Source organism: Crotalus tigris, unplaced genomic scaffold (assembly GCF_016545835.1).
Source record: "Crotalus tigris isolate CLP2741 ecotype Arizona unplaced genomic scaffold, ASM1654583v1 scf7180000024437.13266115, whole genome shotgun sequence".
In the NCBI taxonomy this organism is placed as follows: Eukaryota; Metazoa; Chordata; class Lepidosauria; order Squamata; family Viperidae; genus Crotalus; species Crotalus tigris.
Window position 1 is genome coordinate 4,142,821 of NW_024100606.1, and position 27,045 is coordinate 4,169,865.

Genomic DNA, 27,045 nt, shown 5'->3' on the forward strand with positions numbered 1-27,045 from the left:
GATCCCTTGGGAAGTCGCTTCCTTCTCTTCCCCGCCCCCTCCCTGCCCCCAGTCTGTCAGGTGTGGTAACGGTTGTTTTCATTCCCCCGGCTGCTGTGAGAGACGCTCTCGGCTTCCTTGGGCATGGCGGGGATTCCACGACGTCTCTCTTTGTCCCCAGGTTTCCCTGAAGGAAGGGAGTGAGAGGCATTCTTAAAGCTGTGTAGGGAAAGGGATGGAGGTGAGGGGGTGGGGGGAATGGGGGTGAGCAGCAGGGGAAGAATGGTGAACAATAGAATGGTACGCTGAGGTATGAAGCAGAAGCGGAGGGGTCAGGTAAAGGGCAGGCGGGAGAAGGGACGTCTGTGGAATTGAAAGGCAGTATAATGAAGAGGAATTGATGAAGGGCAAGAGGAAAAATACAAACTAGAGGATTTAGAAGAGTTTTAAAGTGGAGGCTAGCAGATTTTTAAGGATTGGAAATGTAGCTAAGGAAAATAAACGGGATGTGCAAGGGGAAACATAGGAACTTGGAAATTGACAGTCAGAAGTTGTAAAACCAACCATCACTATGAAGCAAGGGTGTGATCCTTAATTACACATCAATATAATCCTGCATTTAGCAAATGGAATGAAGTGTTTTCCAGTCACATTTTTCCACATGGGCCAACTGTTCTCAATGGAGGAATCTAAAATGTTCCTTTGGTTTGGCTCATTTATATTTACAGTTATATGTGGGTATCTGAATAAAAATCTGGACTTTAGCTATTCATTTTGCTAACTAATCAAATCTGTGGGTTTTAAAACTCAGAAAAATTTTGACTCAGAATTCATCCATATTGGAAATGCAGATACTCTTGTGCAATTCTTTCCAAATGTTTTGTGTACATAATTCTTTAATGTAAAAAAAATGGAGAGCAATATTTTTAATAGGCTGATTCTCAGAAAGTCAGCACATAAAAATGTACTGACCATTTTTTTAAGTGTAAAGCAAACAATTTAGATGTGAGTTAATTGTTTGTCTTTTTATTTTCATTGTTTTATCCCAGCCTAAATTAGCTTTCAGAGGCACCAGCCGTTATTTGAATAGTACAGAATCCAGTGGAAGACTGACGGATGTGTTCAATAACGTTATCATGACAGGTTGCAGCTCCTTCTATGATTGCTACAAATTGCAGGTTCAATCAGTTTTTTTTAATAGATAATTTTACTTCAAAAACATTTTAGGAAGTAATCACATTGAAGCATTGTATGATAGTTCTACTATATTGACTTCAAAATAAACTTTGTATTTAAAATACATTATGAAATAGTTCATGAGTGAGTTCAGTATTGGAGTAATATCAGAATAATCTCATAAAATGTATGGGTAGCTCATCAGTCATACATGACACCGATACCTTGTTTTTACAGGGGTTTTTTAGCAAAACAATGCCATTTTTTGCAGTAAAGTGTAAATATAGACTTCCTATTATTTTCAGGGAGAAATAAAAAGCAAGATTTTCTTAAGCTTAATACACAAATGCCTTTAAAAAATCTTATCTCAAAACTTTAAGCAAAGGTAATGGTTTGAATATTCTACTATACTGTTTCTAAAGATTCATTTCAACATCCTGTGATTCTTGGTCAGTGAAAATAGATGTACAGCCCATACCCCCAAATAAGTTAATATTTTAATATGGTTATACTTCTTTTTACCCGGCTATCCTTGCAATACTTCTGTATCAGAAAAAAGGATTGTCTATTTATATAGTCTCTTGTGAGATTCAGGAGATAAAGGGAAGAATGGATCAAAGGACATATTTTAATTTGCTTTTTTAATTCTATATTTTGTTCTGTGTGGTTATTCTAAAAAAACTAAATGAGAATTCAGTGCAATATATTTGATAGTTATGAATAAAAACAAATGTAACAAAAGCCTCCAAATTTTTACTACTTGAACAAGTATGTCCCAGTATATTGGTTTCTGCATTTGAATGGAAAATACCACTGCACTACGTGTTCCAGGAACTCAGAGTGAAGTGTTGGGACTTGCAAAATGATTGCTCATCTAGTCTTGTTGAAGCCCTGATTAAATTGGTTTCAAACCAGTATGGTATTTATATCAAAATTAATATTTTCAATGAATAATTTTTTATTCTTTCATCTTCATAATTCATAGATATGCTGCTTTCCAATACATTGTTATAACAGTAAAAATGTATTAAGGACACATTGTGTTCTGTTATATTTTAGCATGATGAAGAGATCACAGGATCCAGTGGACCCATGAAAGCTGATACTTCAAGCTCAGATGTGTTTGAAATTGCAGTTTTTGGTTGTATTTTATGTTTCTGATCTTTGGCCATAATAATACAATTAATTTACTGTATTACAGGTAGTCCTCAATTTAGGACCACAATTAAGCCCAGCATTTCCATTGCTAAGCAAGACAGTTGTTAATTGAGTTTTGCCCCACTTTATGACCTTTCTTGCCACAGTTGTTAAGTTAGTAACAGGGCTGTTAAGTAAATCTGGCTTTCCCATTGATTTTACTTGTCAGAAGGTTGTAAACAGTGATCACATGACCCTAGGATACAGCAACTGTCATAAATACATACGAGTTTCCAGGTATCCCAATTTTGAACATGGGACCATGAGGCTGCTGCAACAGTTCTAACTGTGAAAAATAGTATGTTGTGACTTATACAATTCATTTAGTGATTGTTCAAAGTTGAGGATGGGTCTAAGCAACTCACTGTGGGACAGTTCATCATAGCCAACTCACCATGGGACAACTTGCTGCAAGAGTTACACTAATATCAAAGAAATGGTGGAATAGAATCATTAAAGAAAGGATGTCAAAGAGGGGAAATGAAAATGTGAATGACAAAAAATAAAATAATTTTTTAAATTATTTTAAATAATTGAATTGTTGAATTGTTCCTAGAGGGTTGGCCATGGTAAGTAGGCCCATTCCGGTCGAGGACTGTTTACAGTGATATATCTGTGAATGAGTATCAGTTGATCAAGGGGAAGTCAATTGCAAACTGGCTACTGTGAAGCCAGATATTTCTGAACTTCAAATCTGATTATAATGTATGAAGTGTCATGCAAATTAAGGTTGTTGAAAATTCTAATTCAGCTACATCTGGAGGGCCATTTATGTCCATTGATTTCATGTCAAGATTTAAATTTTCTTAAAGCAACTGGCTAGAGCAGGGGTTCTCAACCTGTGGGTCGGGACCCCATTTGGGATGGAACAACCATTTCACGGGGGTCGCCAAACAACGCAGTCCGCCATTTTTTCCCCCTTTTCCTTAGCTGTGCTACTCCCTTTTATTCTATTGAAAGCCAATAGAATAGACTCTCTTCAAAAGCCAATAGGAATTGTCCAGGCTGTCTCTGCCCTGCTGAGCACGCCAAAAGTCCCATTCTGCAAACGGTGCTGCACCAATTGAGTAGTCCTCGACTTACGACCGGTTGAGTAGTGCTCGACTTACAACCGGTTGGGGATCGTGGCATTAAAAAGGTTGAGAACCACTGGGCTAGAGATTCATTTAGATCTAAAAGGGGATTTTTAAAACGCTGCAACATTGTCAAAGGCTGCATTATGCATTGGGCAATTATAAAAACCATAGCTATGGGATAGTTGCATATACAAGGGCAATTCGGAAATAAACCTCCGTTTGGTTATCAATGACAGACACTCGCAGATACAGAACTTTTATTATACACATTAGAAAACTACAACATTACATTACTTTTTGACATCGCCATTCAAATTGAGGCACTTGCCATAATGTCTTACAAGGTTTGAAATTCCCTAATAGTCGCTTGGTGCCAAATCTGGGCTATGGGGAGGGGTGATCAAAAACATCCCAACAGAATTGCTTCAAAAGTTCTTGAGTGTGTCTAGTGGTATGCGGGCGAGCATTATCGTGAACCAACACCACACCTGAAGTCAGCATGCTCTGGTGCTTGTTATGGATGGCTCATCTGAGTTTTCATAAAGTTTCACAATAGACTTCTGAATTGATAGTCGAGCCACGCTCCATGAACTTCACTAGCAATAATCCTTTGGCATCTTTACATTTGGTGGGATTTTCTATGGCACCATTTCCGATGTGTTGCTTCACAATAATTCTTGCCTGCACACCGCTAGACACACCCAAGAACCTTTGAAGCAGTTCCGTTGGGATGCTTTTGATCATACCCCCATAGTCCAGATTTGGTGCCAAGCAACTACTACTAAGGAATTTCAAAACTTGTAAGATGTTATGACAAGAGCCTCAATTTGAATGGCAATTATGTCAAAAAGTAACGGAATGTTGTAGTTTTCTAATCTGTGTAATAAAAGTTCTGTATCTGCGAGTATCTGTCATTGATAAACAGTTTTTTTTCTGAATTGCCCTCACAATAATAGCCTTGCCAAGCAATATGAGATTGAAGAATTTTGTAAGTTTTATGGTCATTTTCTATTAAATGTTAGATATTACAGTTAATTAAGCCCTTTAAAAATAAAGTTCAGGACAAGTACATTCCTAATACTCATGCTTTTATTTAGCTATTTGATTTTGGTGTATCATTCTTGGGCCTTCTTACTTGTATAACATAAATTTAAAATTAAGGAAGTTTAATGTTTTTTTCTGCTTTTTGACCAAAACTGAATATAGCTTAAATCAGGGGTCCCCAACCTCTGGTCCATGGACCAGTACCTGGCTGCGGCATGACAGCAACAGGTCTGCACAAACAAGCAAAGCCCCATCCACATGATGCAGGCAGCACACAAAACCACGCACCCTCTGGTTGCGTAAAAACCTCTCTCCACGGAACTGGTCCCTGGTGCCCAGTAGGTTGGGGACTTCTGGCTTAAATCATTAAACCTATATACTTTTGAAATTTTGAGAGCATGCTTTAGACACACTCACAGAATGAACACAATTGTGCATGTAATCAAGTATTTATTTACCAGGAGTAAACCAAATATTTCCAGCCCTCACTACTGACTATGATCATTATGTCTTGTTAAGTCAATGCTGACTATTAATGACTAGCTCTTTATTTTTAACAATTTTCTTTCTGATCTGTTCTCAACCTGGTCCTTTGACCTTCTTGTGGTGCACCTGTCACTGTTTAATTGAATCCACTCACCTTGTTTTTGGTCACCCTCTTCTCTTTTACTCTACTTTTTCCAGCATTCTCCAGAAAGCTAGGACTTCATTTTATATAATAATTTGAGCCTTATTTGTTCCTCAAATGAAAACTGGACAGACTTGTTTGACATTTAAATTCAATAACACCAGTACCCTTTCTATCTTGCCTCTCCAAATACCAGTTTTCATTTCCATAGAATGTCATATGGAAAACCATTGCCTGCACCATTTTGATTTTTGTGAATATAGTCAGAAATGGCATCCAAATAGCTTTGCCAAGAACTTTATTATTACTTTACCAAGTGCTTGTCTGCAGAATATTTCTTGATTACTAATTTGGTTACTATTGATGGTTCACCCTAAGATGCAGAATTTGTTTGTTTGTTTAATTTATTTGCCACCTGTCACTATGGGGCTATTCCTTATAACAGGAAAAAAATATTCAATACTTTAGAATCTTGCCAATTCTAAGGCTGGTAGCTATATTTGTTGTTACAATTTTTATTTTCTTTACATATAATCTTAATCTGATTTTTTTTACCATATTCATTGACTTTCATGATTAGATGCTGCAGATTATTTGCATTTTTTAATTGTCAGAATAGTGTCATCACCATAGCAAATAAATGATGTTTCTTCTTCCAGCTTTAAAACCATGCTCACCTTCAAATCCAGCATTCCTCAGTATATACTCAACATAGAGGCTGAATAAATAAGAGGAAAATATACAGATACAGATGTTCTCTATCACCTTGACTTAATTTGTTTTACTTTTGTTTATCTATTTTATTATAGAATCTGCTGACCCTACAGACATAGGAGAAAATACATACTGTGCTTGAAAATAGTAGTTTTAGTATGCTAATTTAAATGACATGAGACTTCAGGGAAAGAACCTGGGAGAAACTGGAGGGGATGATTGGGATGGAAATCAAGTAGTCTAATGGGCTGGTTACCACTGAAGGCAGCAATTGAAGGAAGGCTGGTACCTTGGTTTTTTACTGATCTTGGAAAATACAATAAATTACATAAATGCTTAGACTTTCAAAAAATAGTCCTACAGTGTTACATATGATTTAATCACAAAAGTAATAGGTAGCTGTACCGCAGTGTTCCTTTTTAACTGGCAGTTAGTGTTCCTTTTTAACTGGCAGCAGTGCCTTATATATTATTCCAATGTTTGGTATATTTATTACTCCTATATTAAGAGACTTTGGACATCCAGTTTACTACTTTTGCTTGAGGATGGATTTACATTATATGATGATATAAAACTCATTTTTAGTTGTGAGAATAAATTATAAAGAATTAATTATATTTTTGGTGCTTTATTGACAAGTGAAATCCAAATAAACTGCCTTTTTAATTTTTTATATGCTCTGGATTTTCTGGAAGTTGTACTTCACTTTCTCTTTCTTGCTTATATTAATTACTATAAGAACAATTCTGAGAATTTTTTTCTACCAATGCTTAATTTGAAAACTAATTTAATTTTACATCATTTGTTAAAAACATAAAATTAAAAAATATTGAATATCTATTGAAATATGAATAGTTATAGCGTGGTAAGATCATGAAATAATTTTGCCTTGAAATTAGTTAATTGAATTGAATAACAATGTATAGCTTCATTCATTTATAGAAATCTATCTATTACTTCCTAGCATTAGGCAAACAATCCGTATGGTTCTTTTCCCTTTTACAACCTGTTTAACCTCAATAATGGAAAGTAACTATAAAATTTATATTGTAAGTGAAGAAAAGTACTGCTTTGTATATTGCTTTGTATATTTTTTTCTTCTTTAAAATACAGAATGAAGAGAATGTAGACTTACGACAGACTTACAGTACTTCATTTTCTACAACCTCTGAATATTCAAACCATAATGACTCTTCTCTTTTCTATGTCCCATGGTCCACTTATGCAGATGATAATAAACAACCTTCAAATTCTCAAATTAGTGTAAAGAGCAGGTATATGATTTAAGAATTAAATGAACTTTGAAATTTGTTTTGCTTTCTGGCATAAGAAAGAATTATGTTGGGGATTTTCTAATTTTTTTCTAATGTGCAACAATCTACACAGAGCACTTTAATTTTTGCCCCTAATTTATAGCACATATTTAACTTTTATAGAATGGATGAAATTTCAAATACTCTCCTGTTACTAACTCTGGGTTTTGTTTTTTGTTTTTTAAAGAATGATAAGGAAAAAAGAAACCCGGCAAAAAAGAAACTAAAAGGCTCCGAATAATGTTATGTCATCCTCTTCCATTCTGTAAACATATTTGCCTTTGATCTACCCTTTCTTTTACAGAAATACAGTGATAGATATAAAAACCAAATGTCTCTCCTCTTCTAATAGCAAGAGAAAAATTTAACAATTAGAACTGTATATTTCACCATATCCCCTTATGTTGTATTGTATTCTACTGTGGCTGACCATTTTGTTAGTCTAAATGACAGAGTCTGAGAAGTCAGCTGAAGATGAAAAAAAAGTCTCCTCTTGCATTTTATACTTATAAAAGATGTTAGTGAGAATGTTTAGGGAATGAGGGCAGCAAAATCTTTAAGGAATGATTTTGATGGTCTGAGGTGTATAAAATCATCTGGGCCTGAATTTTGGAATTTGGGAAAATTTCCTGGCATTACTATTTGTACTTATAAAAAGGGATTAATAAAAAGGTGTGGTTTTGGCCTTTCCAACCCATGGAATCTTGGAGCTTTTTTTATTTAACTCTGACACTTGTTTTTGCCTTTGAAAATTACATCAGTTTTATATTTTTAATGTGGATGTATTTGCTCTGAATAACTATTAAAGCAGTGGTTCTCAACCTGTGGGTCGGGACCCCATTTGGGGTCGAACGACCATTTCACGGGGGTCGCCAAACAACGCAGTCCACCATTTTTTTCCCCTTTTCCTTAGCTGTGCTACTCCCTTTTATTCTATTGGGTTTTGAAAGCCAATAGAATAGACTCTCTTGAATAGAGTCTAATTCTATTGGCTTTCAAAAGCCAATAGGAATTATCCAGGCTGTCTCTGCCCTGCTGAGCCCACCAAAAGTCCCATTCTGCAAATGGTGCTGCACCAGTTGAGTAGTCCTCGACTTACGACCGGTTGGGGGTTGCGGCATTAAAAAGGTTGAGAACCACTGTATTAAAGTAAGTGCAGAAATAAAACATGGAGATACTATACAGTACTCTGTTATTTCACAAGTTGCACTGCTGAGCAACTGTCATCTTAGCAGGCTTTTACAATACAAATCAATACAAAGCTTACATATTATCAGATGAATGCAAGGCTGACAAATTGTTAAATCATTTGAGATTTCCTCCAATAACAGTTTGTATATATTTGAATTATAGAAGTTCTTGTACGGTATTAAAATGTGAATTAATGTACAATTATGTGTCATTTAGATTATGTTTGGTTGTGAAATTCATTTTTATCAGCTGTTGCCTGATAGGAAGCTAGCAGAATAAAATATATAAAAAATTAAGTTATGCTATGTAAGAAGGAACTTGGAGAAATAAGTTGTAGTTCTGGATTATTCATTATATCATAGGTATAGACCAGTGATGGCGAACCTTTTAGAGACCGAGTGCACAAACTTCAACCAAAACCCACTTATGTATCGTCGGGTACCGTGTGGGCGTGGCCCATTGGGTGGGCATGGCCCATTGGGTGGGTGTGGCTGCAGTGGTAATGGCAGACTGGATGGGACTAAAAAGTTCAATTAATCAATTCCAACTTTGTAAGATCTTTTTTTTCCCTGAGAAGTTGAAACTGATTGATTGATTCTTTTTTTTTTTTTTTTTTTGCACACGGCGGCGGAGGCCTAAAGTGAAAAGGTTTTATAAAACCCAGTTGATAGCTTAGGACTGGGGCAACGGCACATGTACCCACAGAGAGGGCTCTGTGTGCCACCTGTGGCATGCGTGCCATAGGTTCGCCACCACAGGTATAGACTATACAATTAAAAAGCCTAAACATAATAGAATTTAGATGATAAGCAACAATTCACCATACTTTATTTGTCCTCAGGATTCAAACAGAAAGAAATGACTATGGCAGTGAAACAGACCTATATGGACTTGTGTCTAACATCTTGGAAGAACAAGATAAATCACAGCCATATTTTACTGAAGGGTTAGTACTGTATTTGACATAGATGCTCACTATAACATAGATGTAATCAGCATTCATCATATATAGCCACTTTTTCAGTAGTTAACCTACTTCTAATAGTAAAAGGTTGCAATTTCTGTTCCTATTTTAGCAAAGCTTTGATGCATACATACTTGAAAATTAAAATTGTTAAGTATTTTTTCAGCTTTTAGTAAGTGTCTTAAACAGTATATTGGATCTATTTCAAAAATCTATGTTCTTGAATTTATTCATTAAATAAGATATATGCAGGTTACTTGCAACCTCCTCATATTAGCAGCATACCTACCTTTTTAATATTTATTTTTACTTTAATATATATGTTGTTCTAAGACTATAATTGTAATAGCCTTTAATAGCTCTCTGGATACATTAATTATAGAACACATCAAAACTAAAAGCATAAAGTTTAAAACCTAGTAAGAAATTGCCACAACTATTTATGTTTCATTCTTCTAGAGCATGTGCCTCCAGTTTAAAATCTGTATGGCCTGTGAGCACTACTCGATTTACAGACCACCCTAATTTGTTGTCTGAAACAAAAAGAGCAATAGATGGAGTCATTCCTCAACAGGCCTTTTATGGTGGAGAATCTTTACCAGTTTCTGAAAAACAGTATCTGCACACTGGTAATGTAATTTTGCAGCAGAAGGTAGATGACCTTTACCATGAACTTACTAATATAGATCTTGATGAGCAATGGCTGTTTCCTTCCAGGAATGATAATCTCAGCTGTTACAATGTTCAGTCCAATGAAAATGCAAAGCCATCACAATTTCAAGACTATTCATATGTGAAAACGTGTTTTACCCCACAAACTAATCTTTTAGAAACTATAAAAGAATCAGGAGCTGATACCTACACTTATGGAAGAGATAAAATGGGTCCTAAGGGACATGATTCACAACATCAAAAGAAAGCTGAAATGTTTCTTTCACAATTTAATAGGTATGGAGAAAGTGCTGATTATTATAGATACCTGGATTATTCTCATCTTAATAAAGTAAAACAAAATAAAAACATAAATTATGGTGTTCAAGAAAGTAAAAAATTACCAAGTGGAACACCTGAGCTACCAATGTTAGATACAGATAATTATAGTAAAATTTTTCAAAACAAACAAATTGTTCAAAAGAAAATGGAAGATGTATCTTCAGAACAGCAAAGTTTTTCATTTCAAAAGACTACAGGACCCATATCAGAAAAACAGTTTGTGAATGAAAATTCATTTACCCCTGATTTTGGTTTAAAGTCGGATTTTACCCTGAAATCTCATATAGCTGTTCCAGGTAGTGGTGATTTTGCAAACGTTACAGAAAATTCAGATTATTTCAAATCACTGAATATTTTAGCAACAAACCCAGTAACTACTTCACCAAGCACAAATCTGAGGCCAACATGGATAAATATACAAGCTAAAAACAATTCATCTCTCCCTATTCGGAATCAAAGCACCTTGATAAAATTGAGTAATTTATCTACAGGTTCAAAAGGTTCCAATCATTCTTATGATTTTTCTCAGCTATCATCGACCAATGTAACTTTAAATAATAATTTGTTGCTTCAGAAATACCGCCAAGAAGCACCTACAGCATTTTCCAATTTTGATTTCAAAGATGGTGGCGCTGCAGACAGAGTTTCTTCTTCCAGTCATACAGAAGGATTAAGTAAAGTAGAAGAAAGCCTTTTTGAATGCATTATTGACAAAAAAATTAAGCCACCAAATGGTTTTTGTGATAACTATTCACAGCAATATGGGATCATTGAAAATGTGAACAAGCACAATTTTCAAGTTAAACCACAGACTGGACATTATGAGGTTGAGGAAGGCCAAAAACATTTAGATGGATTGTCTCAAAATTCTTATCAAGATATATTGGAGTCTCAAGGCCACTTAAACAGTCATAGACAAGGAAGTGGAGATAGTAATATTGTTAGTAACCGTATAAATCGCAACCAGGTTTCTTGTTTCTCAAATAATTTTATGATGGGTGATTTGAGACATAGCCCAAATGCCCAACAGCTAAATTCAAATAGATTTCCTTTGAAATCCAACCATGCTTTTGGACCGTCAGTTATTCCTTTGATGGATTCCTATGATTTGTTTTCCTATGAGGATTTAAGCCATTTTTACCCATATTTTAATGATATGATGTATGGAGACAATTCTTTCACTGGCTTCATGCCAACATTTGGATTTCAAAGACCAGTGAAAACTCGAAGTGGATCAGCCAGTGAGCTTCATATTAGATTGGAAGAATGTTATGAACAGTGGAGAGCTCTAGAGAAAGAAAGGAAAAAGGTAAGAAACTTAGCAAAGTAGAATAGTTATTCTTCTACAAGATAGTTATTATCTTGTAGAAGAACTACTTCTTCTACAAGAAATAAAAGTTATTATCTTGTAGAAGAACTACTTCTTCTACAAGAAATAGAAGTTCCAAATATCCATATTCTACTGTACTAAAAAAAACCAGATCCCAAGATATAAAACAATGGAAAAATTTAATTGTTAATAGCTACCTTAAAAGAAGAAAAGGAGCAGCAGTCATGTATACGTTTTCTCTAGTATTAATCCAATTAAATTCAGTAGGCTTATTTTTGGTCATGTGTTAGATTTCCCAACAGTGGTACTCTAAAATTTATCTCTCTTCCTCATAAAATGAAAGTAGCTTCTTATTTTTATATGGAAGAATAAAGTATTACTCTTGAGAACACAAATACTGCCTTCATCCAAAAATTGAATACAGATAGTTCTTGACTCATGATGTTGCTAAACGAGACATTTGTTAAGTGAATTTTGCCCGATTTTAAACCTTTCTTGCCACAGTTCTTAAGTGTATACTGTAGTTGTTAAGTTAGTAACATGGTTGCTAAGTGAATCTGGCTTCTCCATTGACTTTGCTTGTTAGAAGGTCACAAAAGGTGATCATATGATCCTAGGTCACTGCAACTGTTATAAGAGTAAGTCAGTTGCCAAGTATCTGAATTTTGATGATGTCACCATGGGGATTCTGCAATGGTCATAAGTGTCAAAAACTGTTGTAAGTCAGTTTTTTCAGTGTGGTTGTAACTGAGTGGTCACTAAATGAACTGTTGTAAACTGAGGACTACCTGTAAGCCATCAGGCCATCACTAAAGGAATCCCATAGAGGAGAACAAAAATACAATACAGGTAGTTTTTGACTTACAACAACAATTGAGCCTAAAATTTCTGTTGCTAAGTGAAATAGTTGTTAAGTGAGTTTTCCCCCATTTTATGACCTTTCTTGTTACAGTTGTTAAGTGAATCACTGCATTTGTTAAGTTAACACGATTATTAAGTAAATCTGGCTTCCCCGTTGACTTTGCTTGTTAGAAAGTCACAAAAAGTGATCACATGACTACGTGATACTGCAACAGTCATAAATACATGCCAATTGCCAAGCGTCCAAATCAAGGAATCACGGGAATGCTGCAATGGTCGTAAGTGTGAAAAATGGTTTTAAGTCAGTTTTTCAGTGCGGTTGTAACTTTGAATGCTTACTAAACAAATTGTTGTCAGTTGAGGATTACCTACAGATGGCAAAGATGCACTATCAATTTACCCTCCTTCTACAGGTAGTCTTTGACTTATAACAATTCATTTAGTGACTGAAATTACAATGGCACTTGTTCACTTTGTTGTGATTTTGCTGAAAACCAGAAGTATATCCTGGCAAAAACATAAATCACAATCATGTGACATTTGGATGCTGCAAATAGTGGTAAATGTGGACCAGTTGCTGAGCATCTGAAACGTGGTCACATGATTGGGGGAGGACAGTTATTGGAACTTTGGAATCAGGTCATAAATATCTTTTGGGAGGTCAGTGTAACTATGAACAATTTCTAAGTGACTGGTCATGAGGACTATACAATAGTTGCAGCACCCTGCAGTTTTATGGTAATGATTTACGATCTTCCCAGCCACCATCTAACAAGTAAAATCAGTGGGTGAAGCCAGATTCATATAATGACCATTTGATTGACATAATGACATAGCTTTGATCCAATCATGGTGATTTGATTAACAACCATGGTAAAAATGGTTGTAAAATTGAGTCCAGTTACATGATGATTGAATTGCTTAATGACTGTATTGCCTAATGGCTGAAATTCTGGTCCCAATTGTTGTCATAAGTCAAACACTATCTGAATATTATATTACATAAGTGCACCTTTTCAAATATATTAAATTCTAAGACAATCCATAAAACAGCAGTTTTGGCTTCAATAACATCCTCTTCTAGATTTCTTTCTTGTAAAGATCAAGATAGAACTAATCTCCATAATATGCTTATTTCTATGTAAACATGTTCTGTTGCTGAGTATGTCATGATACCCATGGTATTTGATATCAGAATACATATATAGAGATAGTCCTCGTCTTACAACAGTTTGTTTAGTGACCGTTCAAAGTTACAATGGCACTGAAAAAAGTGATTTATGACCATTTTTTACACTTAAGACCATAACAGCATCCCTATGGTCATATGGACAAAATTCAGATGCTTAGTAATTGACTTATATTTATGGCAGTGTCTTGGGGTCATGTCTTTGACAAGCAAAGTCAATGAGGAAGCCAGATTCACTTAACAACTTTGTGACTAACTTAACAACTGCCACGATTCGCTTAACAAATGTGGCAAGAAAAGTCATAAAATGAAGCATAATTGACTCAACAAATGTCTCACTTAGCGACAGAAATTATGGGCTCAATTGTGGTCGTAAGTCGAGGTGTGGACTCCAATCCTTTTCTTGTTTTCAAGAAATTGAATAATTTGTCAATTGAATTTTAAGATACTTAATATTTCTAGAGCCTCTTTTCTTTGTTATCCTCCAAAGGGAGGAGTCCATTCTGGATGAAATGAGTTTACAATCAAATAAGGACTTCAACTGGGGACTTCGTATCTTCCTTTGATCTGTCAGAAATTTAAGATACTTTCCCATAGTAGTAGCAGAAGTATTTCTCGATTTTCTTATCAAAACAATCATTATAAGTTATTTTTTTATTTGCTGTAGGCCCAAAAGGTGTTTTCTATATTTTATTTATATACCTGTTTGTTTAAACAATTTGTATAGCTGTCCATCTCAAACAATGAATGTTATACAAAATTTTAAAAATATCACAAAAGTGCAAACTCATGATGTCCCAATTAAACAATAATCCCCAAAACGAAAGCACATCACTACACCAATGTTGCTCATCTAGCTATTTTGTTTCAAAGCCTGGAAAAAAAAAAAGTCTTCAGATCCTTACAAAATCTTAACAGCATCTGGGCCATCTGGATCTCTCACGGGAGATACCAGATTGAGATCTGGATAACCCATTGTAACTAAGTCTCTAAAAGACTTTACTCATATCTGGAGAATCCATTAATCATCCTTCTTAGTTCGAGTCCAGGTTTGAACTAAGGTTAAATATTCCAATGTATGCTGTATGTGATCTCCACTATGTCTATCATAAAAAAATATCTAGAATACATTAGGTTTTTTTTAATCTCTAGAAAAAATATTGATAAGGTGTCAGATCCATACCATCCACAAGTGCTTCCTGAAGGGAAATGTACTTCTTATCCTCTTGTGATGCACAGACGGTATTTTGATCAGGAATTTTACAGATTGCTAGAGTATCCTAATGGCAAGATAAGCAGCAAATAAATTTAACAAACAAACAAGTAAATATTATTCTCAAGACCTCCCACTGAACCTCTGATATCTTCCAGGCCCATGTCTTTAGTACAGGTAAATAGTCATTAATTTGACCAAAAGAATCTCCAAACTGATTCCCTTTCTGTTTATAAATTCTTACACATTTTAGCAAAACATTAAAATGAATATTAAATATATATCCTTATTTTGTCTTACTGATTCCATTTTTGTGCCATTTAATTCCAGTTGTCTAGGCAAGAAAGCTGCTAGCCCTTTTCTGGCTAAGTAGTTTAAAAATAATTTAAATTGCAAGTCCTATGATAGCAAATTTTCTAAACTTTCACTTGTTGCCCATGCACTTTGACAAGACTGTCACCTTAACTATATTTTCTTCTTATGTCTCCTTATTGGAAATATGCAGGGCAACTTTCTGGATATACTTTCATTAAATATTATAAGTTATTATTTCATAGTAATTTATTTAAAAACAACTTTTAGTAGATACAGTTTGCCATAGATCTATTCTTACATGTCAGTCTGATATCACATTTATTCTGAAGGTTCCTTCTAATTTGATGTAAAGGAGCTATCTAAGGTTAAGCACTATTTCAGCTTCAACTAGGTTTATCAGCTACTAATGATAAAATAATAACTTTTTCTCTTCCTAATGCTATCCTCATATAAATTTTTAACTTAGGTTTGGCTGTAGAAAAGTAGAAGATAGAGCAACAGCTACAGCACTTAGACTTATATACCACTCCACAGTGCTTTACAATCCTCTCTTAAGTGGTTTTACAGAGTCAGCATATTGCCCCCAACAATCTGGGTTCTCATTTTATATCTCGAAAGGAAGGAAGGCTGAGTCAACATACATGGTTATATAATTACAAGTTACATAATTTTGTACTTCCTCCATGCCAACCAGAAAGAAACTTTATGTCTGACCAATATCAAAATTTCAGTGTTTTCTATTGTATTATTAAATTTAACAAGTTATTGTCTTCTAAGATTGTATGACTGAAATTTTGAACTGTAAACTTCTTTTAGGGAATATGTATTAGACACACACACACACACACACACACACAGAGAGAGAGAGAGAGAGAGAGAGAGAGAGAGAACACGAGATTTAACAGTTGGAATCCATCAGCTATGTTTGGAACTGATAACACTATATGCATTCCTGAAGTGGATGCAAATAACTATTTTATAGTCTTAATGTGACATTAGTTATTCTGCTTTTTAGACTGAATCTGCTCTTGCTAAGAATTACCCTGGAAAGAAGGTATCTAGCACCAATAACACTCCTATCCCAAGACTGACATCAAATCCATCCAGAGTTGACCGTTTAATTGTGGATCAGTTACGAGAGCAAGCCAGAGTGAGTTATTTAAATTTCAAATCTCATATTTTATCAGCTTTGTTACTTTCCCCAAATAAGCGCAAACATTCTGCCAAACAGAAAGATTGACCTTTTACATGCAGTGAAATGTTTCTTTAACTTTTTATGCCTTGCTCTTCCACCTCACTCCTAATAGACATGGCTGCACAAAACAATTTTATATAAATCATTTGATGTTGGACACAGTTTGCTCCATCTTCAGTCCTGTCAGTTCTAAGGAAGGAGGACTGAATGCAGTTTCCATCAACTTTTCTTGCTATAAGCTGGCATTCCTGCTCCCTCTTACTGGTTTTTCTCCTGCTTGTGCTCTTGGGTTAGTGATGAAAGTAGAAGCAGGCATGTGTTGGGAAGGGAACATCACCATGTAAAAAAAGGAGTAAGTACCTTCAAACACTGAGAAAAAGTATTTGCTTACATATTTTAATTCTACAGTTATCTTCATATCATGAATCTGAAGTTTATTAAGATTAGAACAGTTCAAGGAGATAAATAAGTGAAACAAGTTATACTAGTTATTTATTTAATATATTTCCAATACTCTAAAATATGACTTGTCTTGGCAAAGGACATAGAATAAAAAATACTTTTAGAACATTCACGAAAAAAATCTAAAAACCTGACAGTGATAAGTAAAAACAATAGCAATAAATACATTAAGCAATAACCACAGCAATACCATAAAAATAGACAATAAAAATAAAAAATGGCAACATCAAATTGAGCAAAGGCTTCTGAATCAGTTTGATTTTCACTGTTTTTATTTTTAAAAATCAAAAGGGTAGGTAATTATTTTGTGAAAGCTATTCCACAATTTCTATGCTGCTATAGAGCAGTGACATCTTGCTTCAGCTTGTTCCTCCCCCAACCTCCCAGAAGTGAAGAATTTGTAACAATTATTCTTAATAAATCTAACTGGTTGGGCTGATACTGGCTGGAGTAAATGGTTCCGCAGGTACAGGTAACTTTATCATGATCCAATTATTGTAGTTATCAATTAAAAAAACCCTGAAATATTATTCCATAAATATAATTTTCAAAAACAAAATGTTTTGAAACGCTTAAATTCATAATATTTTGAAATGGCATGGGGATACTTTAACAAACACAAATAGGACAGTTGCCTTGGATTCACAGAAATGTAATTCTTTGAAATATTTAAAAAGAAATCTCATGGTTTTATAGTGAGGCCTTCAGTAATAATTTTTCTTTTCAATACTTTTGAGAAAAGGGCTAAATTTCTCTTGACAGAAGTCAATTAGGATGGAGTTTAAACTTTTCTCTATTAATATTCATAGGTTGTGACTCTGCTGGGAAAGATGGAACGTCTTCGAAGTTCTCCCCTTCATGCTAATATCTGTACTGCTCTTGATAAGCACTTGGAAGCAATACATGTTGTACAGTCCCGCAGAAAGGATGAAATTGTCAATGCTTCACATCGGCAAAGACAAGGAGGCCCCCGGTGTCAAGATGACAGAGGTAATACAAAATAATAGAGTTGGAAGGGATCTTGAATACTTTCTAGTTCAATCTCTGCTGAAATAGGAGACCCTATATCATTTTGGAGAAGTAGCTTCCAATCCCTTCTTAAAAACATCCAGTGATGAAACACCTATAACTTTTGAAGGCAAGCTATTCCACTGGATAATTTTTCTAACTGTCCGGAAATTATTTTCTGGTTGAATCTCTCTTTGACAAGTTCCAGTATATTATTTCTTGTCTTGCTCTCGGGTGCTTCGGAGAATAGCATGTCCCCCTCTTTGTAACAGTCCCTCAAATATTGGAAGACTGCTATGATGTCAATCCTATCTGTTCATCATATGTTTTAGTCTTCAGATCCCTAATCATCTTGGTTGCTTTTCTCTGCACTTTTTCTACAGTCTCAATATCTTTTTTGTATTGTGGTGACTAGAACTGGGCATAGTATTCCAACTGTGATCTTACTAAGGCAGTATATGGCGATACTAATACTTCCTGTGAACTTGAAGTATTCTTTGTTGATGCAATCTAGGACTACATTGGTTTTTTGGCAGCAGCATACTGCTAGCTCATACTTAAATGGTTGTCCACTAGGACTCCTAGATACTTCTCCAGCACTGGAGATGGAGAATCCACCAATGGGTTTAGACTGTGTTCCTGTCCAATCAGATCAAGTCAGCCAAAGTTGCCACGCCTCTCCTGGGCCAGAAGGTCCCAGTCTTGACTTGATCTTGCCCATGAACAGACGTGCAAGTTTGGCTCTTAGGCAGGTATAGTCTCCATTGGTGGATTTTCCATCTTTCCTTGACTTTAAATAGTTTTCTGATCAGTGCTGGGCTCAGCACTGGAGTCAGATTGCTGTTTATTTCAACCTCTTCCTTCCCCTCTTAACCTTAAAGTGAGGCTGGGATCAGCTTCTCTTTCTGCGTTTTGTTGTCTTTCAGTTTCGTTTTCTTCTATCTTCCCTAACCTTCTCTGTTGGATTCCTATTAAGTTCAATTCCATTTAATAATTCTCCAGGAACAACTATAGTTGTCTTTTCTATTTTGCTTTAGTTTCCTTCCCTGATTGGGGTCTGGAATGCAGCTCCAAGAGTTACGATTCAAGGGGGGGGGGGTGGAAGTGCTAATCAGCAGGCAGGCTTATCAGCAGTTTAAAACACTGGTTTTTTTGCCTTTTCTTGTTATTTATGGGCTGTCCTTGCTGTTCTGGGGGGCTGAGGGATCGCTGCTTCCCTATTGCAGCCCCTGTTGCCGACTAAGCACATGCTGCTCCGAACGGTTTTTTTTTTTTGTCGAATCAGCTGGCTGGCGGTTCAATTAAGCAGCTAAGCAGGGCAGCAGAGGCAGGCGAGCTGCTTTTGCTTTTTGGAGGCTTCGACTGCTCCGTTGAAGCTCTTTAGTGATTTCCTCATTGGGGGAGTTCTCTGGATCCTATAGGGAGGCTCAGAGATTTATTTATTTATTTTATTTATTTCTAAAATTTATATGCCGCCCAATCCCAAGGGACTCAGGGTGGCGTACAAAATTAAAACAATAATCTGACAATAAAACAATAAAATAAATACATTCATACAGCGTGTCCGATCATATCCTGCCCCTCCCCGGGGACATCAACCCCAGGCCTGCCGGAACAGGAGAGTTTTAATGGCTTTCTTAAAGGCTGGCAGGGTGGGAGTAGTTCGAACCTCGGGGGGAAGTTGATTCCACCAGGTCGGAACCACCACAGAAAAGGCCCTTCCCCGAGGGCCCGCCAGCCGACATTGTCTGGCCGACGGGACCTGAAGGAGGCCCAATCTATGGGACCTCACCAGTCTCTGGGAACTGTGCGGCAGTATGCGGTCCTGTAAGTAACCTGAGCCTATGCCATGAAGGGCTTTAAAGGTGATAACCAACACCTTGAATTGCGTCCGGAGACCCATAGGAAGCCAGTGCAGCTCACGGAGGATAGGTGACACATGGGCGTACCTTGGCGCGCCCACAATCACTCTCGCGGCTGCATTCTGAACCAACTGCAGCCCCATGTAGAGCGCATTACAGTAATCCAGTCTTGAGGTGACAAGGGCATGAGTGACCGTGAGTAAAGCCTCCCGATCCAAATAAGGCCGCAACTGGTGCACCAGGCGAACCTGGGCAAAGGTCCCCCTGGCCACAGCCGATAGATGTTGTTCCAAATTTAGCTGTGAGTCCAGGAGGACACCCAAGTTGCGTGCCTGCACTGAGGGAGGTAAATTTGCCCCCCCCCGGACTAATGATGGACCATCCAGTTGACCTTTGAGAGGCAAGACCCAGAGCCACTCGGTCTTGTCAAGGTTGAATCTAAGCCTGTTCACCCCCATCCAGACCCTCACATCTTCCAGGCACCGGCACATCACGTCGACTGCTTCACTGAAAGGACACGGGGTGGAGATATACAATTGGGTATCATCCGCGTACTGATGATACCTCACCCCGTGTTGCCGAATGATCTCACCCAGCGGTTTCATGTAGATGTTAAAAAGGAGGGGGGGACAGGACCGAGCCCTGAGGCATCCCATGATCGAGGCGCCTAGGGGTCGATCTCTGTCCGCCCGCCAACACCGACTGCGACCTGTCAGAGAGGTAGAAGGAGAACCACCGCAATACGGTGCCGCCCACCCCCACCTCTCCGAGACGACGCAGAAGGATACCATGGTCGATGATATCGAAAGCCGCTGAGAGGTCAAGAAGCACCAAGATAGAGGAATGACCCCTATCCCGGGCTCGCCAGAGGTCATCGGTCAGTGCGACCAAAGCAGTCTCAGTGCTGTAGCCGGGCCTGAAACCAGATTGAAAAGGGTCCAGATAATTAGTTTCATCCAAAGATCGCAAGAGTTGGGACGCCTAGTGGTGGTGGCCAAATAATTGTTAAGAATTGTGTCCGCCATTTTGTGGATCTGAACACCATTCTCTGTTGTTGAACAGTCTCAGTGAGTTTCATTTTCGCATCGGCCGCCATCTTGAATCTGCCATTTTGAGAACTAACAGTTCTTTTTCATGATTATCTGGTTTTTTTGTTTGGAGCCTGCACTGAATCCTTTTTCAAAACAGTTATTCTTAGTAACACTCTTCTTCTAGCAGAATTTGTACTGGTTTCTCCTCATATACACTTAAAATATTATTTAGATACACAGTAAGTCCTTGATTCTCCCTGTATAGCAGCATTGAATTCCAGGTGTACCTTTTCGTGCATCTGGGTTTACCCACAAAATAGCAGTTTCTGGATTCCAGGTGTACCCTATCGTGCACTTGTGTTAGCCATAAATCAGCAGTCCTTGGATACCAGGTGTACCCCATCGTGCACCTGTGTTATCTACAAATTAATAGTCATTGGTTACCAGGTGTACCCTATCGTGCACCTGTGTTAACCATATATCAGCAGTCCTTGGATACCAGGTGTACCCTATCGTGTACCTGTGTTATCCATAAGTTAGTAGTCTCTGGATACCAGGTGTACCCCATCGTGCACCTGTGTTATGCACTAATTGGCAATCTTTGGATACCAGGTGTACCCTATCGTGCACCTGTACTATCCACAAATAAATTGTCCTTGGATACCAGGTGTACCCTATTGTGCATTTGTGATTATCCAAGTAGACAATAACAGCTGTCTCTGGATTCCAGCGGTACCTTATCGTGCTCCTGTGCTTATCCAGAGTAGACAAACAGCTGCCTCTGGATACCAGGAGTACCCAGTCGTGCTTCTGTGATAATTCACGAGGATGGAAGAATTGGCTCTTCCAAGAAGGGACTTTCACCTTTCTCATCAGCCTCAAAACGACAGAAATCTTCCAACCAAGAGGTGGCAGGTAAGATTTCGGCCAAGGCTAAAGCCAAGGCTAGATCTGCAGGAAAAACATCTAAAAAGGAGGAAAAACAGGCCAGTAGGAGACACCGGGCATTAGAGGGAGTATTGTCTAAAGCCCAAGAACAGACTAGGACTGAAGCAACTCAGGCTGAAGTTCCTTCATTTGATTTACCACTGGGCTCCTCCACTTCCCCTCTGGGAATCTGGTCCATAGGAGACATAGTCTCTACCACTCTACCGGGTGATTCATCTCATCGAGAACACATCTTGCAGCCAGTGGCTCAGTGGGCTCTGAAGTCCGCCCCAGAAGCCACTTTTACCCCCACAGCGGCTGGACTCAGACTACCAGAGCCGGTTCCTCTGCCCACAGAGGACCGTCTAAATGAGTTGATTGCTCAGGCGGTAGAGCGCGTCTTTCAGGCTAGATCTCAGGTACCCAGGGCTACCTCGGTTTCTCCCCTACCAATTCACCAGCCAACGACGGAAGCATATGGTGCACCTACTTTACCTTCACAATCTTCTTACTCTGAGGGTTCATCCTTTCGTGAGTATGATGCGGACGTGGGGATTCCGATGTCGGACCAGGAGGAAGACCCTCCTGAAATGCCATCCTTTATGGGTCTCTTTAATCCATCTCATTTTGTTCCCATGCTCCGAAAGGCCACTTCCATGGCCCATCTTGGTCCCGAGCCTTCTACATCAACTTCAACTGCGGCTCGGGACTCGGAGGCGGATTCGAACTTCATTGAACCGGTAACCACACAACACCGCATACCATGTCTTTCTATGTTTCTGAATGCGATCAGGAAATAGTGGGAATCCCTGGGTATCCTTCCCATCCCGAATGACAGTGATAAAAGACTCTATAACGTAGCCCAGGACTTGGCAGATGCCCTAGAGGTCCCCAAGGTGGATGAACCCTTGGGACCCCTGGTATCTCCCACTGCCACTCCTGGGGACGTATCTGATGCCCTAAAGGCAGAAGACCGTAAAAAGGAGCTCACCTTTCGCAAGACATACCAAGCTACAGCTTGGGCTATTAGGGCAGCTACATCGGCCTCTTTCTTCAATAGGTCTGCTCTCCGCTGGCTGAGACAGCTCCAGGCCAGAATTATGGTGGAAGATATCCGAACCCACCAGGATTTGAGCAAGATGGTGGCAGCAACGGAATATGCTTCCGATGCAACACTGCAGGCGGCCAGATTTTCAGTCAGGGCTATGGCTTTCAACGTTACTGATCATTGTATGCTTTGGCTGAAACACTGGCATGCAGACGCCAGGTCCAAATGGCGCCTGTCAGCAGCCCCTTACCGGGGGGGGGGGGAAGCTGTTTGGGGAAGCTTTAGATTCTTACCTTACAGAGAATAAGGATAAGCGTAAGGTCCTCAATCACCTTATTAAATGTCCGGACAAAAGATCCAACACATACTCACGGAGGCAGTCCTTTCGTTCAGGGACTAGGTCCACTTATTCCTATCTGCCCCGCTCCTTTCCTGTTAGACAGGACAGACAGGACAGACAATCAGACAGAACGGGCTCTAAGCCCAGACAACAATTTCAGGGCAAACGACCCTTTCGTGGGAGCGGTCGGCCCTTCCATCGTTCCAGATGACTCTCCGATGGTCCCTCCCATAGATGGCAGACTTTCTCTCTTTGCCAGCCAGTGGGAGGTCACCACCACAGATGCATGGGTGTTTAACACGGTTCGTCATGGGCTCTCCCTAGAATTCCTCACCTACCCTCCAAATCACTTCCTCTCTTGTCCCCTATCAAGGAATCCCACAAAGAAAAGGTTGATGCAACAGGCCATTCAGCATCTCGTAAACATAAGGGCCATAGAACCGGTACCGTTGGATCAGAGAGGTCGGGGATTCTACTCCATCCTCTTTGTCGTTCCCAAGGCCTCAGGAGGATGGAGAGCAATCCTAGATCTAAAAAGACTGAACCGGCATCTTGTTTACAGAAAATGCAAGATGCAAACGCTCCAGTCAATTCTCGGAAGCATAAGAAGAGGAGACTTCCTGACGTCCGTAGACCTCATGGAAGCTTATTTTCACATCCCCATCTCTCTCAGCCACCGCCGGTTTCTATGGTTTGCTTACGGGGCAGACACTACCAATACAGGACATTACCTTTCGGTCTATCCTCGGCCCCGAGAGTTTTTACCAAAGTCCTCGCTGTATTAGCAGCTCACCTCCAGATGGTGCCTGTCAGGATCCAGTGTTACCTGGACAACATTCTGATTCAGTCATCAAGACAAGCCGCTCTGACGGATCTAGAAAGGGTGATCAACCTTCTCCAAAACCATGGGTTTTCAGTGAATTTTTCAAAGAGTCACTTGTTCGCTACCACAAGGCTATTACATCATAGACATGGTGGACTGCCGTGTCTTTCTATCCCAAGAACGTCGGGACAGCATACGTCAGTTGGTCCTACAACTTTGCGGGAGTGGCATGGCAACAATAGCAAGTCTCTCCCAATTATTGGGGAAATTGATATCAGCCATTGCCATCGTTCCTTGGGCCAGGCTTCATTCCAGGACACTTCCGTGGTTTCTGCTCCCTTTCCAGAGATGGAACCTCAGCTCATCAATTTGGAAAGTGCGAATTCCACTTAGAGTGTTGCACTCCCTCAGGTGGTGGCTCTCGTCGGCCATACTCAGAGGGTCCTCATTCAAGGAACCGGACCGAATTACTCTGACAACTGATGCCAGTCTATTCGGTTGGGGTGCGCACCTACAATCACAGTGGGCCCAAGGCCGTTCGTCCTGGTCTGACCTTCGACACAATATAAACTGGTTGGAGCTCAGGGTCATACATCTGGCCCTTTGACACTTTCGCAACTCGGTAGCAAAACGTCACGTACTGGTCCTCACGGACACCGTTGCGGCCAAGGCCCATGTGAATCGACAAGGGGGCACTCGATCCCGTGCCCTCCTTACCGAGGCTCTCCTTCTGGGTTCTTGGGCGGAGGCACATCTGGCATCCATCAAGGCAGATCACATTTCAGGGGAGGCAAACACGCAAGCGGATCTCCTCAGCAGAACGACGGTGAACCACTCAGAGTGGCGCCTGCACCCGAGGATTTTCAGGGAAATATCCCACAGATTCAGACTTCCGATTCTAGACCTCTTCGCCTCCCCGTCAAACACTCAGGTACCAAGGTTCTTCTCCCGTTTCCCATGCCCGCGGGCAGAGTGCAAGGACGCTCTACGGAATCCATGGCCGGAGGGTTTACTTTACGCCTTCCCTCCTCTCCCCCTTCTCCCGGCGGTCATACACAAGATCCTCAGGGAAAGGGCGGAAGTTCTCCTAGTGGCACCGTACTGGCCTCGGAGACCGTGGTTCGCCGACTTAGTGAACCTCTCATTAGCGGATCCATGGAGGATTCCTCCGGACAGGGTCTCGCTCAGTCAAGGGACACTACTTCATTCAGACCCACAATGGCTACAGTTAGCCATATGGCACTTGAGCACTCAGTTTTAGCTCAGGAGCACTGCTCGTCTGGAGTCATTTCTATAATCCAGACCTCCCGTTGGGCCTCTACCAATCAGATTTATGAGGCCACGTGGAGAAATTTCTGTTCATGGTGCTCAAAGCACCACCTGACATTGTCAGATCTGACAATTCCTCACATATTGGACTACCTCCTGGAGGGTCTGGAGAGGGATCTGGCTCCAAACACACTACGCAGACAGATTGCTGCTTTGTTCACCATCCTTACATGTGAATCTGCAACTTCCCTGGGTCACCATCCCTTGATCCGATCATTCATCAAGGGTGCTACCAACACCAAGCCTCCTGTAGTCCACAGATATCCCTCCTGGGAATTAATGAGGGCATTGCGGGCTCTTACCAATCCGCCCTTTGAACCCCTCAAAACATGTGAGTTGAGATTCTTATCACTCAAGGTAGCCTTTTTGGTGGCTATCACCTCCGCACGGCGGATTTCCGAACTAGCCGCTCTCTCCACTAGAGATGATTTGTGTATCTTTCACTGTGACCGAGTGGTCCTTCATCTTGATCCAACCTTTGTTCCAAAGGTAAATTCCTTATTTCACAGGACTGAAGAAATTGTGTTACCAGATTTCTGTCCTAATCCCTCACATGATCTGGAATGGCAGTGGCATCTGCTGGACATCCGCAGAGCACTTCGTTATTATATCTCACGGACAGCTGTCTTCCGCTCTGCTGAAGCCCTTTTGATTTCATATCATCCTCCTTCCAAGGGTAGGAAAGTGTCGTCCTCCACGGTTGGCAGGTGGATCAGGGCTTGTATTGCAGAGGCGTATAGGGTGGATTCAGTGCCAGTTCCAGGGTGCATCACGGCCCATTCCACCCATAGTGCGGCAACTTCTGCAGCCTGGGCTACTCAAGCGTCCACTGAAGACGTTTGCAGAGTGGCCACATGGTCCTCTCCATCACCCTTCATTAGGCATTACAAAATCAATAGGTTCGCCTCAGCGGAGGCGTCCTTTGGCAAGAGGGTTCTGCAACAGGTACTATCCCAAAGTGCCTTGCTGGGCAGGTCTGATTCCCTCCCTTAGGGACAATTTAGCTTTGGTATGTCCATTGGTGGATTCTCCATCTCCAGTGCTGGAGAAGGGGCGTTGTCTTACCTGAACGCCTTTTCTCAGCACGGAGATGGAGAATCCACTCCCACCCTAGCAGGTTATTGGGCCTAGCTTTACATTTATGAACCAACACATCTTGCTGTCAGTCATGGCTTCGCCTTCGTCAAGACTGGGACCTTCTGATCCAGGAGAGGCGTGGCAACTTTGGCTGACTTGATCTGATTGGGCAGGAACACAGCTTAAACCCATTGGTGGATTCTCCATCTCCGTGCTGAGAAAAGGCGTTCAGGTAAGACGACGCCCCATCTCATAATTACTGTTGTTGAGTCAGGTACCACTTATTCTGCACCTCTGTATTTGAGTTTTCTTACCTAAGTCTAAAACCTTAGTTTTCTTATCACCAAATTGCATTTTGTTGGATAGCGCCCACTGTTCAAGATCTTCCTGGATCTTGAGCTTATCTTCTAAAATGTTTTTCTATTCCCCCTTGTTTGGTGTTGTCTGCAAATTTTATGAGTTCTTCTATTCCCTCATTTAAATCAACTGTGAAGATGTTGAAGAGTATTAGGCCTAGGACAGAACCTTGGGGTACCTCACTGCATATTTTTCTCCATATAGATCTAGTTCCATTAAGTGCTACATGTTGAATACAGTTTGTCAGCCAGTTACATAACCATCTGGTAGCGATGCTGTCCACTCCACATTTTTCTATCTTCCCAAGATGTAGGTTGTGGTCTACTTTGTCAGATACCTTACTGAAGTCCAAGTATTATGTCCATAACATTTCACTGGTCCACTAATTTAGTCATTTTTTCTA

General features: G+C 39.5%; 1 protein-coding gene across 9 annotated transcripts in view; it reads left to right on the forward strand.

Annotated features, from left to right (window-relative positions):
* Positions 1 to 27,045, forward strand: part of MEIOC (meiosis specific with coiled-coil domain) — a 30,315-nt gene that overhangs the window by 365 nt on the left and 2,905 nt on the right. Inside the window, exons 1-7 of one of the 9 annotated variants that reach the window (XM_039331555.1) lie at positions 44 to 202; positions 1,029 to 1,157; positions 6,928 to 7,088; positions 9,160 to 9,264; positions 9,742 to 11,584; positions 16,199 to 16,333; positions 17,650 to 17,830. In XM_039331555.1, the coding sequence (XP_039187489.1) occupies positions 1,116 to 1,157; positions 6,928 to 7,088; positions 9,160 to 9,264; positions 9,742 to 11,584; positions 16,199 to 16,333; positions 17,650 to 17,830 (2,467 nt within the window). In that variant the 5' untranslated portion in view covers positions 44 to 202; positions 1,029 to 1,115. Of the gene's footprint in view, positions 1 to 43; positions 221 to 1,028; positions 1,158 to 6,927; positions 7,089 to 9,159; positions 9,265 to 9,741; positions 11,585 to 16,198; positions 16,334 to 17,649; positions 17,831 to 27,045 lie in introns of those variants that run through there. The other 8 variants (XM_039331554.1, XM_039331558.1, XM_039331559.1 and 5 more) reach the window with 8 other exon arrangements.